Raw genomic sequence first — 17,994 nt, forward strand, 5'->3', positions numbered from 1 at the left:
TACTCAACTGATTTTTTCCAGTCTAATTATCTCATCTTTACTGAATTTTTGCCTTAAAAAAAAAACACCAAAAAACCTACAGCATTTTTAAAAAGCAGTCATTGAATTGACTACTGAAAGGTAAGATGAGCACTGGGGGCTCCCTCTGAGGTGATTAGGTTTCATTTAGTGATTATTTATTGAACACCTACTATGTACTTAGCCCAGTACTAAGTGAAGTAGGGATACAAAGCAAATGCTGTCTTAGAGATCATTAGTAGAAGCAGGAACCATTCCCTTTCTCTGAGAATAAAAATGAGGTACAAGCTCTTCAGATACCACTCACTGTCCCTTTTATTATGTTCTGACCCTGAAAAATGAGAAGTATATTAGTTCATTCCCAACTCTGTTGCCATCTCTATAACCTCATAGAAATAAGAAGTAGCCTTAGTTTAAGACAGTATTGCCATTTCTCTTAACTCTGTACCCAGAGTAGGAGACCAGAGTAGAAATCTAGATGTGATAGAAAGCTGAAAATCTAATTGTAATAATGAAGCAGCTAGTTTGAATATTTCATACTAACTCCCTATACTTTTTGGGTCCTTGTCAGAATTAAACCAACCTAGGAAAGGAATAACTTTCTTTGAAGGAAAAATTGATTCCTGAATTTGAAGAAAAAAGATCAGCATAGAAAATATCTGCAATGGCTAGTAGTATATTATAGAAATATACTTTTAAATTCCATCTAATATAGTTTAAATTCTATCTGTGGAGTAACTTTTGAGTCTTTATCTGACATGTAGTTACTTGTCATAAAGTTTTGGGGTTTTTTTTTGGTTTTTGCAAGGCAATGGCATTAAAGTGACTTGCCCAAGGTCACACAGCTAGGTAATTATTAAGTGTCTGAGGTTGGATTTGAACTCAGATACTCCTGACTCCAAGGCCAGTGCTCTATCCACTGCCACCTAGCTGCCCCTTATCATAAAGATTTACATCCTTTTTTTTTTATCACTACAAGATTACAGTGTTAAGTGTTGCATTTAAATAAACTATTTCAAGTTCAGGGTCCCAGTTTTTTTGTTTTATGTAAGTACCCAACCCTACTCTCAGTGCTTCTGGCTATGTACATAGTTCTTGGAGTTGTTGCATCAGAGTATAATGGTGAAGAGAAAAACATTAAGATATACTATTATGAGTCTCATCCTTATATAAATACATATGAAACCTGTATTTCTTTAGCATCTCAGATATTCTGAGTCCTGTCATAGTACCCAGTCTACCTTTGGAGCCTGACTGGGGCAGTTTTCTTCTGAGGAAGAGGGTAACATATCTTTAGAATAGAAGCTTTTTAAAAAGCTTATTTTTCTGAATGACCTGAGGGAAGGTGGTTTTATTGTAAAGGCAATTTATTCACTTTTTGTGAGTAATAGTATGCTTATATATGACCCTGTGCTATTTTAGGTGAGTTTTCAAGGTTATTGTTTGACTATATCCTTTCCTATTCTCATTATACTCTATTTTCCTGACTTGGAGGGGAAAAGATGTACCAGAAGATTTAAGTCTCAGCACTCCAAATTGGACAGTTTTCTTTAATAAGGTACAAATTGTGGATCCCTTTGGTGAAGCAAAATGGGTTAGTGGCTAGTAAACTAGAAGTTGGGAAACATGGGTTCAAATCCCAGTTCAAATCACTCATTTGCTGTGATACTTGGTCATGTCTATTAACTTTTCTGTGTCTCAGCTTGGCTATATTTAATATTGTGATAATAACTCCCTAAACTTGACCTACTCTGCATGGATTTTGTTAATGTTTTTAAAGACCTTTTGAAAGAGGAAAAACACTGTATGATATATAGTCATTGTTACCATACAGAATCATAGCCATTTATGAGTAGAAGCACTCCCAAAATTTGACTTTTGATTTCACTATTGGGAAAAAACATATTATATATATATATACATGAGAAATACATATCTTGACCTAAGTAATATGTCTACAGTGCCAAGAAAATAAAAAATCAGATCACAAAGTTGGGGGTACAATTTGAATACAATGTTATGTGTATATATGTGTATATGCATATTCATATACATTATATATCTCCTTTTATGTTTTTAGAATGTATTATTAGCAGTAATGTTATGATTAATAAGTGGGTTGTAGACAGAGCAGCAGCTCTTTTTTTCCCCCACACATATAAGTTGACCCTTAGTTATATAGTGAATACTTTCCTAAAGTGATTGCTCTGGTCAGATTCACACAACAGTTTGGTACCATGGGAGGACCCAGGAGCAAGAGTTGAAAAGTTATTGACCTCAAGGGGACAGCAATACTTTAGTACCTCTTCTCTGAGTGGGTGAGGCTGGCAGGGTGCCATCCTCTTTCACCTCAGTTCCTTCTTGTGCTTGTGCCAGATGAGAGGAACAGGTTCTTTTCAGTGGTCTCATCTGAGTAAACATTCAACATTTATTTTTTTTTATTTTTTCGGTTTTTGCAAGGTAAATGGGGTTAAGTGGCTTGCCCAAGGCCACACAGCTAGGTAATTATTAAGTGTCTGAGACTGAATTTGAACCCAGGTACTTCTGACTCCAGGGCTGGTGCTTTATCCACTATGCCACCTAGCCGCCCCTCAACATTTATTTTCTCTGTTTGCATTTTTTTTTTCTTTGTTCCATAGTCCTTGTTCTATAAAGTCTCCTCCAATGATTTCTTGTTGAAGGTATTTTTTCTCTTGGATATGGAAGGGGAATTGAAGGTGTCTTTTTAAAAAAAATGTATTCTTTTGAAAAAAAATTTGTAGGGTGGTTTTTGAGTAATTTTCTTATTTTTATTACATTAAATGATATTAAAATATGAATGGAATTAGAATATTTCTTTTTTCTTTATATTTTTGTAAAACATTCATTTCAATTATTTTTCCTATAGTAATAGTTTATGACTGATTTTTCTTGTGAGATGTCTTGTTATTATCTTTTGCTATGTATCCCTCTTCTGTTTAGGCTATTTAGTTTGTGAAAGTTAAAGTCAATATTTCTCAGTGGAAGGTATTTTTCTCTTTTTCATTCTCTTTTATTAGGAAAAGATAACTGTTTATAGTATATTTTTTGGTGTGTGTATGTTTATAGAAGACTTTTGATGGAGATACCTAGGTTTTATTTCACTTGATCATGCCATAGAAAACTTTTTCCCTTAGGTTTTGATCTTCACATCTCTGACCATCTGTGGCCAGAGCGTCCCTTTGGAAAAATTAGGTACTCAGAGAATGAGGAAATTCAAATTGGAGTGGCATTCAGATTATTAGAGTAGATAACTACATGTTTATACCTTTTTAGAAACTGAGGCTCTAAGGTTTATTGTTGAGAAGAGTGAAATATATCTTCCTAAAGCCGTGACCAAACTATCATTAGTCATTGGCCAGGAGCTCAAATCCTTCAGAAGATTTCAACCATTATAACAGTGCTATTTGTGAGTAAAATGAAGTCTTGGACAAGATGATCTCCATGATACCTTTCAACTTCAACATTCTGTAAGTCTATGATTCTAATGTTAATACTATTGGTATTAATATTGTTAAATATTAGTATAGTATTGCATTCTAAAATTTAATAGATCATTTCAGTAACTAAAATGCTTTGCAATATTTGCTTCATTTATTTGGCATATTTTGTCCTTGCTTTAATCTCCTATAGAATCATAATAACTTTGAACTTGAAGAAAACTCTAGAGATCAATTTGGTTCAAGCCCTTCATTTTACAAATGCAAAAAAAATGTATTCTCCAAGTCTGGAGAATGACTTTACCCAAATCATACAACGATCCTGATTGCAAGTCCATTGTTTTTTCTTGCTTCACTGTACTGCTCCCTAAGTATCTACCTGAGCCCCATTCTATTTTTAAATTAAGGGACTTCAGGTTAGTTAGGCATTTTGCAAGATCCAAAAATCAATAGGCATTTATTAAATGCCTACTATTCGTTAAGGACTTTTAAAAATTGTTGTTGTTCTTTAAAATTTTTTTAACATTTTTATTTAAAGTTTTGAGTTCCAAATTCTATCTCCTTCCCTCCCCAACCCCTTCCTGATATGATAAGCAATAAGATATACATTATACATGTGCAATTATGTAAAACATTTCCATATTAGTCATTTTGTACAAGAAGGCTTAAATAAAAGAAAAAAGAAAGTGAGAAATATCATGCTTCAGTCTGTTTTTAATCAATATCAGTTCTTTTTTCTGGAGTCGAATAGTATGCTGCTTCATTACTCCTTTGGAATTGTCTTGGGTCATTGTATTGCTGAGAATAGCTAAGTCATTCAAACTCTTCATCAAACAATATTGCTGTTCACTATGTCTAATATTCTCCTGGTTCTTCTTCACTATGCATCTATTCATCTAAGTCTTTCCGGATGTTTCTGAGAACATCCTGCTTGTCATTTCTTACAGCACAATAATACTTCATTGCATTCATATATCACAACTTGTTTAACCATTTTTCCAGTTGATGAACATCCCTTTGATTGTCAATTCTTAGCCACCACAAAAAAAAGCTACTAAAAATATTTTTGTACATATAGGTTCTTTTCCTTTTTTTGGATGTCTTTGGGATGTGGACCTGATCCTAGGACTTTGAGAAGTAATGTTGCTGATAATCAAGTATGTATTTTATATACATAGAGAAGCATTGGAGCATACATTATGCCTCCAATTTAATTCAGAATTTGTTGATTAAACCTACATTATGCATGTTAAGTGCTATAAAATGATGCATATACATATAAGATATTGTTTCTGCCCTCAAATCTTGACAAGTGTCCAGTGTAAGAAAAACATGAAATGAATCCAGAAAACTTAAGAAGATAAGCAAATTGAATGGAAGCTATGCAACTTTATATTCCATTGGAATTTTTAATTTCATAAAGAAAACTGAATGTCAAACACAAAACCCAATTTACTCTTTAAAGAAAGAAATCCCCATTTTTATGGTCTTGGATTAGAGATGAAATTTCATTAAGCTAATGTTCAGAATATACCCAAATCACAGAAGGGTGCTGTCAATATTTCATCTTTTTAAAATAATTTAATTACTGTGCCATGTAAACTCTTCTTTTCTGTGATATACTTGCATATTTTCTTTCTAAGTGTACCTGAGAATATTTACTTTATATAGTACCAGCTAGACTATCTTATATATTTACAGGTCTCCTTTACAGACTCCCAAACTTCCTAATTAGCAGTTTCATTAACAAAGGGAGCTAATTATAATAAACTATCATTTCTAGATTACTTCTTGCTGTTTTCTTTTTAATGGGAGCAATGTAAGTGCTAAAGGACCACTTCAAACCCCATTCATTAAAGTTAGCAGTGATTATTGCTGTAAGTTTCTGATCCCACTTCTTTTCATGAACTCTGCATTTGTATGCATGTTCTTTACTAAACATTTCTTCTCTAACTCTGCCTTCAAAGTAGGATCATACTTGCTCTAGAGCTTCTTTTAAGGTATAAAGTGACCCAGTGTCTTTTTCCTTTAAATTTGTGTATTGCATCATAGTATTGTTAATCCTTCTCTCTTTGACAAGGAACTGAGGTAGTTAGAGAATGACTATTGGCTCTTACAGATGTTTCAAGAAGAGCAACATTTGACTTTGCTTCTTAATTAGATAGTCCTTGGGTCCTTCCTCCCAGTTTCCTACTTCCCAGGAATATGGTGGAGATTATTTAGACATATCTGTTATGCACTTTGAGCTACTTGAAGAAAGATGTTATGTGAATACAAGATATCGTTGTTACCATTATTATTATTGTTATTATTCAGGATGTATTGAAGTCACCCGTAAGTGGTAAATTGATGACTCGTTCCCCTTCTGCAAGATGCTGTTGTGGGTAAGTAGATTGTTCTCTAAGGGTAGATAAAACTGAATCTGACAAGATGAATGAGAGTTAGCCCATAGGGACCCACCTTATGCTAAATGTGACAAAGATAAGGTGCTGTTTTATATGCACCCTAGAGTCCTGTCAAAGGTGGTAGCAAAATTCAGCTTTTAATCAGTTTGCTTGCCAGCATGTTTTTTTGAGATAGTATCAAAAAAATCTATGTTTCAATCGGTCATAAATTATAAAGACCTCACTTAGTCTTTTTCAGTAGACTTCAGTTTGTTAAGACAAGTTGTGAAGCAGAGTACATTTCCACAACTTGATCCATGTAGTAAACTGGTAGAACTAAATCTAGATGGGACAAGGACATGCTGTTGGTCATAGTGCCCAATCTCTGCTCAGTTTCTGCTCATGCTTCTCAATAGATTTTTTTCCAAATGTGTCACTCTATAAAATGGCCATGATTTGGCTTTGTGTTATGAAACCAGTTCCTGGGCCAAGAGCTCTCTGCTGTCTGCTCAGTGCCCCTTAATACCTGACTCTATGGTCATTCTGCTTTACTTTGCCTCCAGTCTTCATGCGTCATTCTTGCTCAATTGCCTCTGTAAAAGATCCACTTTCTCTTTTAAAGAAAATTGTTTTAAATAAACCTTCCCTGTAGTTTTTAAATGTCCACAAGTGGGAATCTTCTGGAGGCAGTTGTCACTTAGGGGTAACTTTTTTCCACACCCCACCCTTCAACTTTCCTAGCATCAAGGAAATAATAACATTTCATTTGTGGGGGTCTATTCCATACTGAACCCTATGTTGCTTTCTTTTACCACTTCTCATAAGAAGGTAACTGATGTGAAAGAGGCTTGTCCACATCATCAAAAGGAGAGGTATTTTAAACTCTGATGGTCCTTTTGGCCAGCAGATTGCTTAGTAGTGTTTATGTCCTCCAGGGCTGTAGGGTCTCCCCATTATTGAGAATCTGATGGAGCAATATAATTTTTGGAGAGCCAGTATTGCAGGTAAGACATTTCATTTTGATTCTGTACATCCCTACCCACCAATACTCCCCATAGAAGTACAGATGTAGAATATCTCATCCTTCTTGCCTTAAGAATATGATTCTGTACAGAACTGAGAGTTGGGCTTGTGTTGTCTGAGTGGCAGAAAGTGAGTTACCATTCTTTTCTCTTTTTAGATCTCCATCTGCTGGTGGATGTGGCTTGCAAGCAGGAGCACTTTCCAAAGGAGGAAGAATTAAAAGAGTGAGGAATGGATGACAAATGTGACATTGTGCACTAGCCAGTCGACATTGTGTCGGCTGGTTTCCTGGAGTCAGGCTGGCCTTGCACATGACACACAGTTGGGATTTTTTTCAGTTGTGTTAAAAAAAATTTTTTTGTTCATTGTGAATTTTATTGGGAATTGGTCACTTTGATATTTATTACATCTGTTCAGTTGAAATTCTTTACCTTGACAAGCTTTAAAACATCTAGTGGTCAGATTATTTAGCTACCCAGATCCCTTACAAATGGAAAACCCTGGCTGTCTGTTACAATCAGGAAACCTCTAAAAACTGCCTACAACCATGGTACTGGAGAATGTTTTTGGTTTTTTGTTTGTTTGTTTTTGTTTTGTTTTGGGGTTTTTTGGTGCTGATTTGTCATTTTGCTACTCCAGTTTGCTGTGAACTGTAGTCAGCACAACTCCACTGAGGAGTTCATCTATTTGTTTCAATTCACAGTTTGGCCTTTTTAAAGAGGATTGTGTGAGAAACAAAGGCATGTAAGGTCATGAGATCACAGGTCTGAAATGGGTCAGGGATTCCAGGGAAGCAGCTCTGGGAAAGAGCTAATTTTCTAAGTGATTAACCAGGAAATGCTCTTACTTCCTAACTCAGAATTCTGTTTCAACAGCAAGGCATCCGGACCTAGGACCCATCCATCACACTTAACAGCCGCTGATTCCTTTACATTAATGGAAGTATTCTTCCATTTTCATATTTTCCTTTGATTTTAATGATATATTATCATAATGGTAAGAAAACGGTTCTTGTAATATACTGCTTATTTAGGTGTCTTCTAAAGAAAAGTATTTCAGTTGTTTAATATATTGTATTTATAAATGCTAGTATATTTAAGGGTTTAATGGCTATGTATTTGTATTAATATTGAAAGATAGAAGGATAAAGGATGCATGTGTAATATTTCTATTCTGATGGGAGATTGTACAGTGTGTGGGCAAAGCAGCATTGATATGTAAACCCAGTACTTTGTTTATTCAGATATGTGTGTGTGTGTGTGTGTGTGTGTGTGTATGTATGTGTATATATATATGTACATATATATATATATATATATATATATGGTAAATCTTAATCTTTATCTGTAGAAAATACAGTACCCAAACTTTGAGTCACTGGAGAGAAGTGGTTGGTAATTATTTAGCAGAAGCTATGCCTCCTATATTTTTTTCCTAGTTACTTCTTGGTTTCATCTTCTGAGGGAGTTCTGGGTGATGGGACAGACTTATAAGATCTTTGTTTTAGCCCTTTTCAGGGTTCTGAATTTGAGCAGTTGGACTGTGGGGCTAATTTTGAGGTTTATCTCCCTAGGGGACATATTCTTGGCTGCTCAATCTCTGTGGTTAACTCCCCTCCCATAAAACCCAAACCAAACCCTCAAAACACTATCTCATGACTGCTAGAAGCTTTCAGATTTCAGACCTTTAAAATAGACTAGAACTACCTTCTTGAATTATGCCTCAGTTTGCCTGGTGAGTACCTGAAAATATGAAACTCATTAAAAACAAAAGGTACATAATGATATGGCAGGTGTCTTCTGCCAGCTATGTGGGTGTCCTGAATTAATTTCTGAGATTTTTTTGCAAGGGTTGATTACAAACTTTGGAACTGTTATGGAAACCAAGCTTTCTGGAAAAGGATCAACTTTACAGTGACTTCAGCCAGTTCAGCTGTGAAAGTAGGTCCTTGAGGGTGAACTGCCCATCTATAATTGGGCTAGTAGATATCTATGTGATGGGCATTTGCCCATGTTGGCAAGGCTTAAAGGAAAAATTAGTTGTTGAGGCCCCATCCAGTTTGCCTTTGGCAGACTATGTAAAGAGAGACCCCACTGGCAAATAAAGGAACTTTGCTTTTCCTTTGGTATGTTGCAAAGCTGATATTACTGTACAAGTGATGCTCCTTCCCTTAATCTTGCTTTCTCAGATCTGTACATTGAAAGAGGTGATATCTTTTTGGAAACATGAGCCAAGCAGGAGCCTTGGCATAGATTTAGATTTGGTGGTTTTAAAAAGCTTAATTAAGGAAATGCCATTATCAGCTTTCCGAATTTTTTATATATGAATACAACATAGGCCAGGGAGCTGGATCTCCTGCCATAACTCACATGCATAGTATTTATCAGCTAAAGCTATCCTTATTGACTTGGGGAAAATGGTAAAAAATAAAATAGTCTTTGCATGAATTAGCCAGTAGTACATGGCACTTGCTAACAAGGCTCCTGACTTGCACCTCAGTATTTCAGCACCTTAAGCACTGATGTATTTCAGTCAACAATAAAGTGAGTGTTCCAACTAGACACATTGTCTTTTTGTTTTCTTATCATGGTGATGTATACTTTTGATTTTTTTTCCATATAAAACTATCATGATGTACATAATCATAATAGGAAAGTCAGAAGGGAATGTACTTTTAAAAGCAATTAAAAAAAAAAACAACTGACATAATAAAGATCTTCCCTCAACCCCCATCCATTGGTATTTGAATAGAGGTTGAGTACTTAATACTTAATGTGACCTTCTTATTAAAGTACAGTATAGTAACATTACATTGTCACTAGCTCCTGAAGATTATTCTAAAATTTTGACTGAATTTATAAAGCCACCCGTCTTACTTGATAATTCTGATTGTTACCCTCTATTTCTGTGATGACTTTTAGTATAGCATATAGGTGTGATGATACTCATATACATCACTCTGATTTAGTCTTATGCATCTTGGTGAGAAAGCATCTCTTATTTACTCTTAATATTTTGTAGTATTTGGTGGCTATTCTGTCAAATGTCACAAGTTTTAGGATTTCTGCTGGAGGAGGTTAGGAATTTCCTCCTTGGTCAAAGAATGTATGTAATATTGTAGGTTTTGATCTTTTTCATTTCCTTGCATGTTTCAGAATAGATGGGATAGAATTTGTTAATAGTTTTTTATTTAGTCTCTCTGGAGAAACCTTATTTTGGAAGCATGTGCATCAGAGATATGCTAATTCATATTTTGTTTTTCTTGCAGTTGCAATATCACAGAACATAGACAAAATAAAAATAGACAACTCTTAAAGAGACATAAAAATTCTCTTCTGGTAAATGATCAATTTTGTCCTTTAGAAAATGATTATTTTGTATGTTATACCCTGAAAGTCTGGACAAGAAAAAAAATAGTATGTTAAAGTAACATGATCTATGAAAGTTCTCCAATTCTTGGTACTCCTGGTCCAATCTCAGGAGGGCTATAAAGAAGCAAATGTCTAAGATGAACACATTTAATGAAAGTGAAGTAACAAGGTCTTATTAAGAACCTACTGTGAGTCAGGTACTATACTGATGTTAGGGAATGTGAATATAATTTAAAAATTAGCTAGTATTTGTGTAGCACTTTAAAGTGTTGTAAAATGCTTTACAAACATCTAATTTTATCCTTTCAACCACCCTGGGAAGTAGGTGGTGGTGTTTTTTTTCAGTTGTTTAGTCTTATTTTATTATTTATGGTCCTCTGTGGGGTTTTCTTGGCAAAGACACTGGAGTGATTTGCCATTTCCTTCTGTAGTGGATTAAAGCAAATAACCAGGTTGTGACTTGCCCAAGGTCACATAACTGGTGAACGTCTGGGGTCAAATTTGAACTCAGGGCTTCTTTCAAGTCCAGTACTCTATTTCTGTCATCTAGCTGCCCTTTGAAAATCGATAACACTTGAAATGAAAAATGGTTAACCACACCCAAATAATTCAGTATGACTTCTTGGCAAACCTTACAAACAGAATCCTAGCACCACTGAAGGTACACAATATATTTTCCATTCCTGCTAATGACAAGTTTGTAAGATGGGCCACAGTTTACAAATGAAAGAATGTTTAGAGAGCAGTAATGATTAGCTGAACATTATACTTCTTATTGTCTACACTCTTCTTTCTGAGCATGTCTTGGTCCTTTTCTTGATTCATCAAAACGCAACTCACAGACTCTTGAAACCTTATGTTGAGGTCATAGGTCTGACCTATAGTATTATTTACCTCCAGGGGATGTCAGAAGAGAGTAACAGTTGAATTCCAGACCTCTGACATCAACCTGACCTGAAAGCTCCTTGAAGAAATAGTTTAGAAAAGAGTTACTGAGTCTAAATTAGCCAGAACTGAAGAAAATCTGTGCATGAAATGTACAGAGCCCTTCCCAGGGTTGTATGCAATAAATCAGTAAATCCTACAGCAGGGAGTCACTTTAAATCTGGCTTTGGACCATTTGTAGACACTAAAACAGGGAAAGAGGCAAATTCCTTTTGAGCTCAGATTAAACAACCTCATTCCATTATCTTTTCTGGCTTTACATTTTATTTTCCTTATTACCACTATCTTTGACTCTATTAAGTACAGATTTTGCTTTCCTGTTACTCCAAGTGACCCTGATTTACATGAAGTAGCTAGCTTAAATGAAGGTATTCATTTGTATTGTATGCAGTTAGTCAGTGGCTCGGTAGAGGGAGTAGAAGAGCAGAGAGAAAGAGGGAGAGAGAGAGAGAGAGAGAGAGAGAGAGAGAGAGAGACTGACTGACTATGTGCATACCAGCTGGGAAAAGGAGGAGTGGTTGCCTCTGACTGCTCCACCCTCACTTTGTGTCAGCAGGTAGAGAGAGTGATTGCAGTCCCAGGGGAGGGAGTCAGAGAGCCAGTACAAACCACAGGCTTCCTCTAGGGATTTGATCCAGAATTGCTTTTCTGGAAGGGAAGGACTCGATTCCTACCGAACTTTCCAAATCCACTCCATGATTCAGAGTTACTGCTCCCCCTGGGATTTTTTTTTTTCTTCTGATATCAGCCTGCTCTGGGTGAATTTTTGCTGGTGTGTTTACTACTCTGCCTTCTTCCTCTCAAGATTTTTTGCTCTTCGGGGAAAAGTGGGACTTTTGTTTGGAAAAGGATTTTCAGAAATGATTTTGGATTATCTAAGTGCTTTAGAGTTCCTGGGGACATTAGCTTTCAGCCTGGAGTAAGTTTTTTTTTTTCCTTTGATCTGGTCGGGATTATTTTTTTCAGGCTGTGGAATTTCATTCGTATTTTACCTGCCTAGTGTTGGGCTCTGCATTTTGGTTGTAAGGGTAACAAGGTGGAAGAATGAGCTGTACTTGGTTTAGCTGTTGAAACATATTTTGTGAACAGGATCTATAAAAACCTAATTGCATTTGTTTCACCCCTGTGGATTCCTGTGGGCCCGAACAGCGCAACAGGTTTGCAGATTTCTTTTAAAATTACTCTTTTTCTCGGCCTCAACAAAAAGGTTTTACTTGAACAGTTTCATGTTTGATTGCTGATTTATTTGGCTTTCCAGATTTATTGGAAACTTTGAGATTTTTTATTTGACCTCCAAATACAGTGGACGTGTCTGGAAGGTGAATTTTTATCTATTTGGGGGTGTATCTTTTTTATTTTTATTTATATTTGTGTGAAACAAAAGTTTGAATTTTCAAAAGTTCATAGTACTAAGATATATAAATCAATATCATCCAGGCCCATTTTTACTTTTCCTGGGTGTTCTGTTGAGAACCTGTGACTAACCTCTCCATTCTCCCTCCCTCCTCCCCAAGGAATTTGAAAACGTGTTGGGAATAGTCTTTTGTTTCTCTTATGAATTTAGGGAATTATAGATCATAAGATCAGCATTTTTAAATAGTTTCCAAAAGTATCTCATTACATGATAATGTGCTAGGAATTTCAATTGGAAAATGAAGCTGAATTTTCCAAGACAGTGAGAATAACAAGGACAACAGTGTGAATTTGAATTGGAGTATTAAATAAAACCAATCATTTCAAATGCATGTCCAGTTATCAAAGCTATGATTAGTCAGTATTATCCTACAAAATGTGATTCCTTTAAAAATGACACTGAATTATAATGACAAATTTTAATGCCGAACAAAAAATAAGATGTCAGTTTCCTAAGAAGTATGCAAGTTCAGTTGGACTATTAATATAGATATCCTGAATATTGTTTAATATACAGAAACATTTCAGTAAATATCCATTGTAGAATCTTTTGGCATCCTTCAGGTGGGGCCAGAAGATTTATTTTGTTGTTTTCCATTACAACAGCTTGCCTTCCTCCTTTTTCCTGAATTTTTTTGGTGGAAATTTTTTGCCTTGGAATGGGTCATCCCTAAAGTGGATTCCTTTACTGCCACTTGCCATAAGTTTTGGTGCTAATTTTTTGTCTTTCTTAGTTTATGGAATTTAGTTATAGGTGGCTTAGCTTCTTAATGCATGTGGAAGACTAAAAACCAAGTACTATTCATCTAACAAAATTGAAAAACAAGCATTTCTTAGATACCAACACATACAAAGACCCAACCCCCCCCCCCCCCCAGTCTCTGCCTTCAAGGTTCTTATATTTCACTGGGTTGAAATTCAGTTGTTAAATTGGAAAATCCAAAGAGAAGTGGTCTCTTTATTAGGTAGAATGAAGATGGGAGAAATTGTGACACCTTCAGAAAAAGTGATTGATGGCACCCTACTCCTCTGCTCCATCAGGAATGCCACCTGTTCTTGGGAATTTAAAGAAAGGAAGGGCTTGAAGGACTTTGCATTTTTTGAAATTGAAATTGCAGTATAAACTGTTGTTTCCCCCATTTGCCTGGAGCCAGGAACCTTCTTTAGATATTAGCTGGCAGGATTGGGAGATAACATTCCTGATCAGTATGTGTGGACAAAGTGTTTTGCTGCAGCTGGTAGCATGAGTGGTGGCCACCAGCTGCAGCTGGCTGCCCTCTGGCCCTGGCTGCTGATGGCTACCCTGCAGGCAAGCCTTGGACATACAGGGCTGGTACTGGCAGCAGCGGTGGAGTCCGAACGATCTGCAGAGCAGAAAGCTGTTATCAGAGTGATTCCTTTGAAAGTGGACCCCGCAGGAAGATTGAACCTCACACTGGAAGGAGTGTTTGCTGGCGTTGCTGAGATTACTCCAGCTGAAGGAAAACTTATGCAGGTAAGAACTCAATTGTTTCTAACATCTGTTTGAAATATATATTTCTCCTTTGACCTATGAAACCAAATTTCTGTTAACTTGTAACTTTTATTCTATTTCTTCTCTTAAGAAAGTTCACTAAACTTCTGAGGAGCTTTGCTAGTGTTATATCAAAGAGCCAAAGTCAAAGATCTTATTTTTAAACTGTCAGTCTGTTGAATTTATACTTTAAGATATTTCTTTGCAATTGAATAAGGGTGCTGTGTCTTAATAGATAAATTAAAATTGGGGCTTCATTTGAACTGATCTAAGTAGTTCACTTCATACCCATTTAAAGTGAATTCTAAAAAAAAAGGAAGATTTAGTTTTTTTGGATTTCGCCTTGAATTTTGTGATACAGCTATGATAATTTTCTGTCATTTTTGGTTACTTATAGAATTTAGTCAGGTTTGAATGAAGTGTGGAATAGTGAAAAGAGCACTAATTTTGCAGGCATGGGACTTAGGTGTGATTTTTCTTGTCTTCCTATTATGTGACCTTGGGTAAGTCAGTTTCTCTGCATATGATCTCTAATTTCCCTTCTAGCCTTGAAGCTTATGATCCTGTTTTTGCTTGATTATACAGTACCATGAGGCACATTTTTTTTTTTTTTTGCTATTTATTTGATCTTAAGTAGTGCATTGGAGATTGCCTCCCTACCAACATGGATCTATTTTTTAAATCTACACAAGGTTTTTTTAGAGCATTAACTTTGTTAGGAGGACCTAGATTTAAAAGTCTGGCTTGGCTACTTAGTTGTGTGACGAAAAGTCACTGAAACTCTCTGGGCCTCTCACTTCAGCTATAAAAATGAGGATATTGGACTTGATGACTAGTTCATATGAATCTGGATTCATATGAAAATCAGTGACCCTCTCATATCTGATCATATTAAAAAAGATAAGTTCCAACATACGATCTCTTAAACAAGAGAGATTTAATTATCTTTCACTTAATCCTAGTCTGTTTTAAGATATTACATTTATGCACTGTACTGGGGCTATTTCATAGGATAGTTGCTCAAATCTCACAGTGAAAATTGAGCCTAGACATAAAAGTATTTATTCATTTTGTAAAAGAATAGAACTGGGTACAAGCACATTAAAGCAATAGCAATGAAAAAAGCATCATTTACTTTGTTGTTATCTACTTTAGTATGCAGTCTTGGTTTTTTAAAGGTCATATTATGAGTGAACCATTGATTTTTTGATGAGTTTTGATGAGTTCTCTTAAGAAAGATAAGGAAATGAAAACCAAATCACGCCAAATTGGGGAGCATGAGGCTAGTATGAAACTATAAAAAACCAAATGGTGGTGGGAATGCATTCATTTGTGTCTGAGGAGAAATTACCTTTTAATTTAACACTTAGTTTTATTCTTAGTGATCAAATTGATAAAACTAGGAACATGACCTTAAAATTGAAAAGTGAAGGCTTATTAAGAAAAGTCACAAATTTTCTTCCTGTCCTGGATAATGTTTTTCTGAAGCATGAGACTTGAACCTGATTTTAATTTTCATTCTAGGTGTTTTCTCTATAGAAGCATATCTTTTTGTGTTTGTACCCTTTGAGAGTCTTACTAAGCTTTTTGTGTTAGTAATGTCCTGTGGCAACATGTTCCATGGGATAATTATATGTTGCACGAAATAGTTTCCTTTTTTCTATTTAGGTTTGTTGTCTTTTATTATAATGCTTGTACTTCTGTATATATGTAATAGAAGGAGTAAATAAGGAACACCAAGAGCATTCTCTGTGCCTTTTATCATTATCATTATTATTATTGTCTAAATATGGGGAGCTTCTTGTTAGAGAATTCTTTCCAAGGCAGATGCATCTGATCTATAGTTTGAAATCTTAGTGAGTTACCTGGGGCACTTAAATTTGTGAGTTGTCCAGGGTCACACAATCAATATGTGTCATTGAACCCAGATTGTCTTGATTTTTAAAGGCATTAAAGTCAGATTACCTCAGTGTCTTTAATTATTAAAGTAAAGCAATATTTATCAAATGTCTACTTAGTCTCTCTTTTTCCCTTTGGTCTAGAGCCTGATAATTTTTAAATTCGAAATTAGTGAATCACGTTAAAGAGATGCTTTTGGTTTTAAATTCCTTTCTTTCATTTGTCCAGAAGAAATTACATTTTATTTATTGCTTGACAGCAATTTAACTCTTACTCTATGGTTACCAAGTTGTTTGTTGTTTGTTTGTTGTTTTTTTTGAGAGACATTATCAAAAAGCCTTTTGAAACTCTTAAGTAAATTATATCCACCAGTTCTCCTTTATCTATTGTTTGGTTAACTCTTTCAAAGAAATATAGCATGTCAGAGAGTGACATGCCTTACCTTTATGGAAGCCATGCTGTTTGGTCCTTATCAGATTACCCTGTAACTCAGGTTTATTCAACTGTGGTTAACCAAAGCTGAAGTCCTGTTTATGTCTCCTGAGGTTGTGTTTTGTGGCAGTTTAGTTTTCTCAGTGTCACAACATCATAAATCTAAGGTTGGTCTTTGCTTTTAGAGAAATCCGCTATCTTGGATCCTTGGAGTCAGGAAGACCTGAATTGAAATTTTACCTCTGACGCTTACCAGCAATATACCATGGTAAAGTCATTTAACCTCCCTGAGCTTTAGTTTATTGTAATGTGAGGCTATTAATATGTGTAGTAGCTACTTTATAGAGCTTTTGTGACACTCAAATGCAGTAATGTCTTTAAAGCACATCGTATATTGTAATATGAACTTTCTTGGTTCTATTAATTGAGAATCTCGTCTTTTGCTTAAATTTTTTGCTTTTCTCCTTGTTTTAAAATTCATGTCATCACCTCACCAAGTCAGGACCAAGTCTTTTACATGTGCTATTAGACTTCTTTTATTTGATCTTTCCCAACTATCATCCCCCTTTCTTATTTTCAATTTCTTCCCATCTATCAGTTTCTTCTTTACTGCTTATAAACCCCTGTCCTTAAAAAAATCTCCCCCCAAAAGATCCTACTTTTCTTGCTATCATTGTTCATTTTTTTTTTACCTTTTTCAGTCAGACTTCTTAAAATATTTGGTTTCATTCATTCATTGCCTCTTCTCCTCTCCTAAACCTTTCACAGCCTGGCTTCTGATTTCATCACTGAGTCAAAAACTACTTTCGCCAAAGAAACTTAAATGATCTGTCTCTCTTCTTTGCTCTTTCTTTTCGATCCTCTCTAATCTCTCCAACCAATATTTGACATTGTTGACCTTTTTCTCCTTGAGATAGTCTATCTTTTCTGAATTTTTGTGATATTATCTCTTGATTATTTCTGGTCTCCTTTTTTGGATCCTTGTCCATGTCACATTCCTTGTGGATATATCCCAAGTCCCTGTTCTGCATTCTCCTCTATTTTCTCTCCTGGTAACCTCAGCAGTTGCTATGGATTCAATTCATGCCTTTGTAGAAACTCTCAGTCTATATATCCAGCCCTAATTATTTGTTCTGACTTACAGGCATATATCACTAATTGCCTGTTGAACATTTCAAACTAGATACCTCAAAGACACCTCAAATCCCCAAGTAGAGGGCATTACCATCCTTCCAGTCAATCTGGGTTTGTAGTATCAGTAATCTTTGACTCTTAAATTTTCCACCCCTTCATTGAATCTGTCAGTTGCCAAATCTTTCTGCTTCTATCTACATAACATCTCTTTCTCTCCTTCCTCTTCTCACAACTCATAGAACGAACACCTGGAAATAACTTTCTTATTGGTCTTTCTGCCTCTTAATCTCTTCTCCCTACTTCAATCTTATCCTCTTAAAAATTTGCCAAGTGGTTTTCCTAAAGTGCAGGTACAAGCTTGTCACCTCTCTACTCAAAATCCAGGGGCTCTCAGTGAAATAGTA

General features: G+C 35.5%; 2 protein-coding genes across 4 annotated transcripts in view; both read left to right on the forward strand.

The window, feature by feature from the left end:
* Window positions 1-9,444, forward strand: part of HSF5 (heat shock transcription factor 5) — a 36,097-nt gene extending 26,653 nt beyond the window's left edge. Inside the window, 1 exon segment of the mRNA XM_074223621.1 lies at window positions 7,041-9,444. Within this exon segment, the coding sequence (XP_074079722.1) occupies window positions 7,041-7,111 (71 nt within the window). The 3' untranslated portion in view covers window positions 7,112-9,444.
* Window positions 9,445-9,524: 80 nt separating this feature from the next.
* The window catches only part of RNF43 (ring finger protein 43), an 81,434-nt gene continuing 72,964 nt past the window's right edge, over window positions 9,525-17,994 (forward strand). The window contains exons 1-2 of one of the 3 annotated variants that reach the window (XM_074223620.1): window positions 14,019-14,107; window positions 16,642-16,724. In XM_074223620.1, coding sequence (XP_074079721.1) covers window positions 16,722-16,724 — 3 coding nt within the window. In that variant the 5' untranslated portion in view covers window positions 14,019-14,107; window positions 16,642-16,721. The other 2 variants (XM_074223618.1, XM_074223619.1) reach the window with 2 other exon arrangements.

The sequence above is a fragment of the Macrotis lagotis genome, chromosome 2 (genome assembly GCF_037893015.1).
Source record: "Macrotis lagotis isolate mMagLag1 chromosome 2, bilby.v1.9.chrom.fasta, whole genome shotgun sequence".
Lineage (NCBI taxonomy): Eukaryota > Metazoa > Chordata > Mammalia > Peramelemorphia > Peramelidae > Macrotis > Macrotis lagotis.